Genomic DNA, 10,116 nt, shown 5'->3' on the forward strand with positions numbered 1-10,116 from the left:
ATACCATTTGGTCTAAAAATGGGTATGTGGCGAGGGGAGTGCGATTACACAAATATTCATTCAGGTCAATGAGGGGAGTATTAACAAACTTTATTTATTTACTCTAGGCAACAAGAATTTCATACACAAAGTTTATTTACTCTTCTGTTATTGGACTATTACCAGAGAATTTATTAATAGCATATTTAGGATCGACCATCAAACAAATTACCGATATTACAAATGGTCACCAAACTGCATTTTCATCATATCAAAGAACTTTATTAATTATTGCAATCGTTGTAGCTGTCATTTTGACATTTATCAGCAAAAAGGTTTTAGGTTCTTCAAATCCTACAATCTTTAATCGTTCAACTATTTCAATTTCATCCTCAAACAATGTAATTGAATCTATAAATTCAAATAATAATCAAAAACAAATTGAATCTTCTAGAGATATTGTATTAGTAATCAAATCAAACTCAACCTCGTCATCCTCATTAACACCAAGTAATATTTCATCCTCTTCTTCCAGTTCTGATATAATTTCCTCAAAAGATTCACCTTATTCAATAAAAGTTAGAAAAGATTAAAAAATATTTTCTAATATACCTTACATGACAAAATAATAATTAATAATTATAATAATAATAATAATAATAATAATAATACCAATAGCTCAATAAAAATTAAAAGAATAATAATTTAACAATTATTATTTTGAATATTAATAGTAGTTTAAATTACAATAATCTATATAAATTATTGTAATAAAATTTTACAAAAACCAATAATTGTAAAAATAATTAAATAAATATATATTATATTTATAAGTTATACCTTTAGCTTATTTTTTAATTAAAAAAAAAAACAAAAAAACAAAAAAAAAAGAAAATTTTATTTTAGTAGATATCTTAATATATTATTTTTTATTTTTTAATTTTCAAAAAAAAAATTTAAAAGTAATAATTTTTTTATTATTACTTTTTTTTTTTATTTCTTTTTTTTTCCTTATTTTCTTTTTCTTTTATTTATTTATTTATTTTATTATGAATAACAGCAAAATAATATCGATATTCAATATAACAGGTATTCAAGGACTATCTTTATGTAACACCTTGTTAAACTCTAAGAAATATATAATCAAAGGATTTACAAAAGATATAGACTCGATCCAATCAAAAACATTAATTAAAAAAGGTGTAGAAATAGTGCAACTAAATTTTAAAAATGCAAAATTAGAATTATTAAACAAACATTTACATAATAGTCATGCAGTATTTTTAGATACAGATTACTTTAGTTTGGGCAATAATGAGGTTGAATTTGGAGTAAATGTGGTGGATGCTTGTATAGCCTCAAATATATCTCATCTTATATATAGTACCCTACCTTGCTCAAATTTAATTACAAAAGGAGTTTTAACATTAAATTCTTTTGATAACAAATATAAAATTGAACAATATATAAAGAGTAAAATAGATCAGATTAAATATATTTCATTTATATATATTCCGTTTGGATATCAAAATTTAATGCAATATTTCCCACCACTAAAAATAAACATTAAAAATTTTCAATATGACAACCACAAAAATTTCAATTTTTCAAATTGTTTAAACCCCTCAACAAAATCTGAAAAATATGATTACTTTGACTTTAGCTCAATGAACACTAGTATATTTAATATATTTAACACTGCAAATGAGCTTAGCTTTAATGGATTTAACAACTATAAAAAAATAAACTTTACAAATACAAAAATAAAATATAATACTAACATCAAAGACAACGAAGAATTCTTTTCAATACCACTACCTCTTAATGTAAACAATTCAATATATTTATGCGATAACGATGAAATTGGCACTTTAATATTTGAAATTATAGAAAAACCAAATGAATATAATAATAAATCAATCTTTTTATATGGGTCAATAATGAATGGTCACGAAATTTCAATATCACTAAGTAAAAAATTTAATAAAAATATTAAACACTTTTATATCCCAACAGAAATATTCCAACAATTTTTTAACTCAAATACTGAAATTTCAAATATATTTAATTTTATTAATCTATTTAATATTCAAATTAAAGAAAACATAAAAAACTCCGAAACTATTTCATTATTTAATTTTAAACCTTCAACATTTGATGATTATTTAAAAAAAGATAATATAGAAATAAAATCAATTAATTTGAATTAAAAACTAAAATTAAATCTTATTATTACTATATAAAGTAATATAATTTTAAATTTATTCTTTTTTGGTACCAAAATTTTTAAAAAAAAAATTTTGTTATTTTTATTTTTTTTATTTTTTTTTTTATTTTTATTTTTTCTTCATTTCAATTAATTTTAAATTTAAATTTAATTAAATTTTGAAAAAAATAAAATTCATTTTTTTTTTAATTTTTCATTGCTTTAAATTTATACTGTAATTATATAATTTTATTATATCATATATTTAAAATAAAATATGTCACAAAAAGTTGTTACTGTTTTCCCAGGTACAGGTAAACAAGGTAGTGCAGTTGTAAATGCATTGTTAAAAGATGGAAGATATAAAGTACGTGCATTAACTAGAACCCCAGATTCCGATACAGCCAAAGATTTAGTTAAAAGAGGTTGTCAAGTTGTTAGATGTGATATTAGCGACAGTCAAGATGAAATTGAAAAAACATTTAAAGGAAGTGATGCGGTATTTTTAGTTACCAATTTTTGGAGCTATTGGGAAAAAGAATTTGAATATGGCGCTAAAGCAGCCAACGCCGCATTGGCCGCCGGTGTTAAACATTTTGTTTTTAGTAGTCTCGCATCCCCCAGTGTTATTTCAAATGGTGAAATTAGTGTTCCACATTACGATCTCAAATATAAGATTGAAGTATATGCCAGAGAACTTTCAAAGAAGCACCCAGAATTTATTACATCATTCATTTACGCACCATTCTATATGCAAAACTTTAACTCTTTTTTTAAACTCCAAAAATGTGATGATGGAACCTACTCATTAGATATGCCACTCGATCCAAATACTAAATTCCCAATAGATTTAGGTGATGTAGAAGATATTGGTCCAATCTTTATCGGCATCATTAACAACCCAACCAAATATAGTGGCAAAACTGTTGTTTACTCTGGTTCTGCCTTAACTGGTGATCAAATTGCTCAATTTCTTTCAAAATATACCAAAGTACCTGTCAAATTTAACTATATTCCACCAGAAATATTTTCAAAAAACCCATTCGAAGGTGCTGACGAAATTGCAGATATGTTCAGATTTTATTGTAAATATGGTATGTTCCATACTCTTGATAAATCCATCGCTCGTGATATTACCAAAATCACTTCATTTGATGAATTTTTACAAAAAAACCAAATTGAATTATAATCACCTCCAAAATTTAAAATAAAAATAATAATCACTATCTTTTATTATTTATTATTATCTATATTAAATAATTTATCTTTAATTAAATTTGTTATAATAAAAAAAAAAATAAAAAATTATTTTAAAAACTAAAATTAAAAAAAAATCTTATTGCAATTTTGTTTATTTGTGTGAAGGCAAAAAAATTGTATGTAAAAAAAAACCAACGTTTTTTTTAATTTTTTTTTTAAAAAAAATTTTTTAAAAATTTTTTTTTTATTGGCACACGACATTATGGATACTCAAAAAAATTTTTAACTTTTTTTCAGCCTTTTCGAATCGTATCCATACAAAATGGTAATTATCTATTATCTACAAAGAGATATTGAACTTTTGTTTCTTTATCTCTAATCTAATATAACATGTCACATATTAATATATATTAATCTAATCTTTATTAATCTTATAGCCACCAAAAGCTCCAGGTTAGTTTCATAATATAATACAACAAATAAAGAGGATTTTGGATTATTAGTACAGAGAGAGGATTGATAAGATATAGTTAGGATTACAGGATAGTTATTAATATTTTTTTCAAAAAACAGGTAAAAGTAAGCAAATTCAAGCTGCTAAAGCTGCTTCAAAAACCTCATCATCAGGTTCAGCCGGTAGAAAGAAATGGGGTAAAGGTAGATCAAAGGACAAGTTAAACAACGTATGATATCATCTTAAAAAAAAACTACACATAATAATACATATAACAACACCAAAACAACACAAAACTCAATTCAAACAAAAATATTGATTATTTTATTTATATTTTTTCTATCTATAGGCCGTCCTCTTCGATAAAGAAACCTACGCCAAACTCTTAAAAGAAATTCCAACCGCCAAAGTCATCACCACCGCTGTTGTTTCAGAAAGAATCAAAATTAACGGTTCACTTGCCCGTAGAGCTATTAGAGTAAATATCACTTATTATCAAACTAAAAAACCACAAAAAAAGATTATTTATATTAATATCAATTTTTTTATTATTATAGGAATTATTATCAAAAGGTCTCATCAAACAAGTTATCAGATCACACGGTAACGGTGTTTACACTAAAACCAACTAAATTTTGATATATAAATAAAATAGTTTAAAAAATATAAAAAAAAAATTATAAAGTTATTTATTTCTATATGTGTTTCTTTTTTCACCCTCCAAAAATATTATTTATTTGTTTTTTAGAAATATAGTTTTTCATTTTTGCAACTATTTAATATTTAAATTTTTTATTTTAAATATATAAAATAATCAATTTTCGGTATTCAGATTATATTTCTTTTTATTTATAAATATTTATTTCTTTCTATTTATTTAATTTTTTTATTTTTTTTTATTTTTTTTTATTTTTTTATTTTTTTTTTTTTATAAAAATTTTTTATTTTTTTTTTGCAAATATTTTTTATTTTTAATTTTTAATTAAATAAAAGTAATAATGAATATAAATAAATTTTATAGTTTAAATAGAATTTTTAATAATAATTATAATAATAATAAAATAATAACGAGTCAAATATTGTTGGCATCATTTTCATCATCAGGGTCATCTAGCAAAGAAGATTTCGTTTATGAATCATTTCCAAAATTTAATCAAGTATCAACAAAAAAAGATATTGAAAATTTAGAAAAAAGATATGAAAAATTAAAAAAAAGTGAAAATTTTATGGCTAAAGAAATACCAAAACCAGTCGAATATATCTTAATCAAACATTCACTAGATAAAAAACCAATCAATAAACAGATTGTTGGTCTGTTAAAAAAAGATCTTCCTCATGAATCTATAAGATGTCTATTAAAATATTTTGGTGAAACACACGATTACCAGTCCATCGAGTATCAAACTATTTATTTAATATTACACAAATTGGTGGTGGAAAATAAAGATTTAGAGTCTGCAGATAAACTGTTAAGAACTTTTATAAGAAGTTTTAAATCAAAAGAGAATGAGGTTATGGCATTTATGGAACATCTATACAGAAAGAAAGACAAATCCATTAAGGAGTTTATAATCAACAATACTGGGTTTTGGTTCAACTTTCTCACAACAACAGAGTCATATTTAAACATTATGCAAAAGTTTTTACCAGAGTCAGTATACAGGTCTACAGAATACTATAATTTTTGGGTAGAGAGGTTGGCAAGTTCCGATAGACTCTTTTCAAACCATTTCGAAATATTGTGGAGACTGTTTGAGTATATGCTGGATAATAATATAGAGTTGTCAAGGATATCATTAAGTGCATTCGAGACCTACATGTTCAAAAGCAATAAAGAGTTATCAATGGATCAAATTCATCTTATTGAAAAAGCAGAATCAAAGCAACCACCACCAAAAAAACTATACGATGGCGATAGATTTATATTTGAAGATTTAAAAATGAAATTAAAATTTTATCCATCAAATGATTTTGACAAATTCGAACCAAAAAACTCTGCTAAAGGTCAATTGGAAAAATCTATAGGCGACATTGAAAAAAGAAATATATATATTGGTGGAAAATTGTCACCAACAACTGTAGCACTCTATGTAAATTTATTAAGCAAGAAATATCCATTAAAAAATGGTAACAAAGAAACAATAAAAAAATGGAGCTCAATTATGATAAACAGTAAAGATGACAACAATAGGAAAGATAATAGCAATGATAGTCATCTTACAAGTAGATCATCAACATATATAAAAAAAGAATTGGTTATGGCGGTTGGTTTATGTATAAAGCGTTCAGGTGATATCAAGGCATTAAAAACATATGTTTTTGATAACTATTCTCTTTTTGGTTCAATTGGTTTTAAAAACATTATGGACATTATTGATTGTTTCCCTCCAGATGGTCAAGCTAGTTTCATTCAAGATGTTCTCTCATCAAACAGCAATTATTTTTCATTTTTTGTCGACTTTATTAAAGATTTAAAAACAAAATTACCCAATCCACAAGATTTCCCAAAATTAGATACAATCATTTCAAAAGAGAAGGTAGAGGTTTCACCAAAACCATTTTTAGATTTATTTAATACAATTTATATTTTAAATAATAATAATAATAGTAATAAAAATAGTAGTAAATAATAATAGTAGTAATAATAGTAATAATAGAAATGATAAAATTGATAAATAATTTCTATCATTCATTTTTTTTTTTTTGAAAAGAGCTCTTTGTTAAAATAAGTAAAACTTTTTTAAGGGAGTGTACAGATAAATATAGGTGTATAGGTTTTAGATACTCAAATAGCCTAAAAATAAAAATTAATACCAATTTAAATTATTTTAAAATAAAAATAAATTATTTTAAAAAATTGGTTCATTGATAGAGAATAAAAACAACCTTATTTATAATTTTACAAAAAATACTTGTTTTTATTTTTTTTATTTTTTAAATACAAGAACATATTTTATATTTTTTGAAAACTATTTTTATTTATTTTTTTTGGTATTTATAAATATAAAACCATATAAAAATTTTAATTAAAAAGGAAATTATTTAATTATTAATAATAAATTATTTTTTTTTATTTTTTTTTTTTTTATTTTTTTTAAATTTTTTTTTATTTTTTTAATTTATTTTATAAATTACAAAAAAGACTTTTTCATTGTGTCTAAAATATTAAAAATAATATATTATCAATTATAAATAATAATACAATATATAAATATTAATAAAAAATATAAAGTTTTTTTTTTATTGGTTATGAAAAATCTTTAAAAAGACAGAATAAACAATAATAAATATTAAAAATGTTGTTTGGGTTAAGAAAATGGGTAGCAAAGAAAATCACAAATTCTTTAGATACGACATTAATATCAATTAACGAAACATTAAAAACATTTATTGAAGAAGGTATTGTATAGCAAATAAAATTTTTTAATATTTGTTATTTGTTATAATTTGTTTTTTTTTTGTTTATGGACAATATGATAAATTTAAATATTATTATTGTAGAAAAGAAAACAATCGAAGTTATTGTTTTTAATAGTGTTGTTTATATCTTTGTTTTATATATAATAATCATAATCATAATAATTATAATAGTTTTAATATTAACAATTATAACGTTATTTTTAGTTTGGCAACTAATAGCACAATTAGCAAATATTGTTATTGTTGCAGTATTGGGATTGTTTTATAAGCAGGGGTATCAATCATATTGGGAACAAAAGAATCGTATAAAAAGAAAGTCAGCAAAAAAACCAAATACAAGAAAAAAACAATCACCATTTGTACAATTATTAAATGAAGTAGAGCAAGATAGCATAGCATCAACAAGCAATAGTAGTAGTTTGGGTATAGATAGCAGTACAAACTCTACTACCACTACAACTACCACAACAAGTACCAGTTCACCCACTTCACCAGTACTCAAAAGAGTCAGTAGTGGAGGTAAATTAAACACATTAAAAAAATCACCTTCTTTAGAGGCAGCAAATAATAGCAGTAGATTTAAATCAAAGACAAAACCAAAATTAAAAAAATCAAATTTTTGTAATTATTAATCTTTCTTAATATATAAATGTAAAATAGTGTATTAATACTTTTTTTTTTTATTAAATTAGCACGTCAAGATTTTGTACATCATCACGAACAAATTACAACTGGTCTATTAGAGGATATTAGAACTAATTTATTATTATTTTTCGATGCATCATTTGGGTGGTTAAGATCAACAATCTCATCAATTCTAAATAAAATTGGAGGATTCAGTATCAGATCATTCACAGTGTTTTTAATTACATTCCCATTTTATTTCCCATACTATTTATGTAAATATTTTATAATATAAATAATATCAATGGATTCATAATTACTAACACAGAATTAATATAATTTAAAGTTTATATTATTACTAGTCCTTTTATATTATTTTCTAAAATTAGATCATTTATAAAAAGTATTGGTCAAGTTAAAAAATTACCAAATAAAATAATTTCAGGACAGGAGTTGGATATTAGAACAGTTAAAGAGATTATAGAACAGTCAGGATATCCATACGAGAAGCATTATGTTACAACAGAAGATGGTTACATTTTAGAGTTAGAGAGAATTCCAAACAAAAAATCAACCAACGTTTTATATTTACAACATGGTGTATTTGATAATAGTTTTGCTTGGATTGCAACAGGTCCTGCCCAATCTTTAGCTTTTGCAGCTTACGATCAAGGTTATGATGTATTTTTAGGTAATCTTCGTGGTAATGGTGATAGACTACATCAAAATAGTAAAATTTCTTCAAAGGACTACTGGGATTTTTCAATGAATGAACATGCATTTTTAGATATACCAGCTTTTATTCAAAACATTAGAAAAATCAAAATTAAAGAGCTGTATAGTAGCAATAATGGTAATGGAGGCATTAGTGGTAGTGGTAGTAATATAAATACAAAAGTAAATTTAACAAGCATATCAGATGATAAGGCATCCACCTCATCAACAACAAACTCTACATCTACCTCATCAACAGGTTCACAATCAAAAGACAACTCAAGTACTAATGATGGTCAAAACAGCGATGGAATTAATATTAGTGCAATTGCACATAGTATGGGAGCAGGTGTTTTGTTGATGTATATTGTCAGAAGCAGAATGTTAAACAAGTCACATTATCTTTCCAAAGCCATATTATTATCGCCTGCAGGTTATCATAAAGTAGCACCCAAGATTGTTGACATATTAGCACCACTAATTAATATCTGGTTATATTTATATCCACTTCATGTCTTTAGATTCCCTAATCGTAGGTATCAATATACTGTTATAAATAGTTTATTTTATATTTACTCTATAATACTAACAAATATTTTAATTTAGAAACCATAAAAGTTTTAGTTGCAAAAATCTACCACGATGTTATGAGTAACCTTCCTGCTAAAGATCTTTTGGTTTATTTAGTTTCAAGATATCTTTTAGGTGGTGATATGCGAAACCATCCATTAACAACTGTACATAATATTGCCTATAATACTTTTAATGGTACATCAGTTGGTATTTATAGACATTTTTGGCAAATTAGAAGATCAAAAAAATTTGAAGCTTTTGATTATGGACCAAAAAAGAATTTAGAACTTTATGGTACCGTGGAACCATTAAATATTTTAAGTCATTATAATTTGTAGGTATAAATAATATTTTTTTTTTTTAAAATTCATTTATTTATTAATTATGCTTTTTTTTTTTTAAAGAATTGATATACCAATTCATTTTGTAATGGGACTAAAGGATAATTTAATTGATCCAGTTAATATCATCAAACACTATACAACATTAAAGAGATACAACCCTCAACTAGCATTTTTAAAAGCAAGCAAGAATGGTCATATTGAATTTACTCTTGGTTTAGATGATCAAATTAGATCCTATATTTTAAATGTTTTACATATTCCAACAAATTCTAATTCCAACACAAATACAAATACAAATAGTCAATATAATAATAAACAAATAAATGAAATAACAACAAAACCAAAATCACCCAACTCTTCACCATTAAAAAAAAGTAGCAGTTCAAAAAAAGTAAATACTTTTTTTGAAAATTTAAATATAAATAAATAGAACCTCCTATTAGTTAAAAACTATTGATTAAATTTAAAATTAATAGTATCAAAAAAAAAAAAAGATATTATGTACAATTATTTTAATATAGCGATTAAAAATTATCATTATCGTTTATCGTTTTTGGATCATCTGGAAGATTTTACAAAAATGGATAATCAAAAAATAAATC

General features: G+C 23.6%; 5 protein-coding genes across 5 annotated transcripts; all 5 read left to right on the forward strand.

The window, feature by feature from the left end:
• Positions 1–107: 107 nt before the first annotated feature.
• On the forward strand, positions 108–572 carry DICPUDRAFT_85304 (uncharacterized protein; the record flags this gene model as incomplete). Its single annotated transcript, XM_003294806.1, has 1 exon — positions 108–572. A coding segment is annotated over one exon (465 nt), but the record flags the coding sequence as incomplete, so codon positions are not given.
• Positions 573–1,028: 456 nt separating this feature from the next.
• Positions 1,029–2,189, forward strand: DICPUDRAFT_159930 (uncharacterized protein; the record flags this gene model as incomplete). Its single annotated transcript, XM_003294807.1, has 1 exon — positions 1,029–2,189. The coding sequence occupies one exon, from the start codon at positions 1,029–1,031 to the stop codon at positions 2,187–2,189; it is 1,161 nt and encodes a 386-aa protein (XP_003294855.1).
• A 273-nt stretch (positions 2,190–2,462) lies between these two features.
• On the forward strand, positions 2,463–4,471 carry DICPUDRAFT_159931 (uncharacterized protein; the record flags this gene model as incomplete). Its single annotated transcript, XM_003294808.1, has 4 exons — positions 2,463–3,279; positions 3,959–4,068; positions 4,189–4,317; positions 4,397–4,471. 4 exons carry the CDS (start codon positions 2,463–2,465, stop codon positions 4,469–4,471), a joined length of 1,131 nt encoding a protein of 376 aa, XP_003294856.1.
• A 366-nt stretch (positions 4,472–4,837) lies between these two features.
• On the forward strand, positions 4,838–6,469 carry DICPUDRAFT_159932 (uncharacterized protein; the record flags this gene model as incomplete). The annotated part of the gene is made up of 1 exon (XM_003294809.1): positions 4,838–6,469. One exon carries the CDS (start codon positions 4,838–4,840, stop codon positions 6,467–6,469), a length of 1,632 nt encoding a protein of 543 aa, XP_003294857.1.
• A 525-nt stretch (positions 6,470–6,994) lies between these two features.
• On the forward strand, positions 6,995–9,971 carry DICPUDRAFT_100086 (uncharacterized protein; the record flags this gene model as incomplete). Its single annotated transcript, XM_003294810.1, has 7 exons — positions 6,995–7,238; positions 7,464–7,880; positions 7,952–8,158; positions 8,230–9,129; positions 9,204–9,504; positions 9,575–9,905; positions 9,945–9,971. The coding sequence occupies exons 1-7, from the start codon at positions 7,136–7,138 to the stop codon at positions 9,969–9,971; spliced, it is 2,286 nt and encodes a 761-aa protein (XP_003294858.1). The 5' UTR covers positions 6,995–7,135.
• Between the last annotated feature and the right edge of the window lie 145 nt (positions 9,972–10,116).

This window comes from Dictyostelium purpureum, assembly GCF_000190715.1.
Source record: "Dictyostelium purpureum unplaced genomic scaffold DICPUscaffold_648, whole genome shotgun sequence".
NCBI lineage: Eukaryota > Evosea > Eumycetozoa > Dictyosteliales > Dictyosteliaceae > Dictyostelium > Dictyostelium purpureum.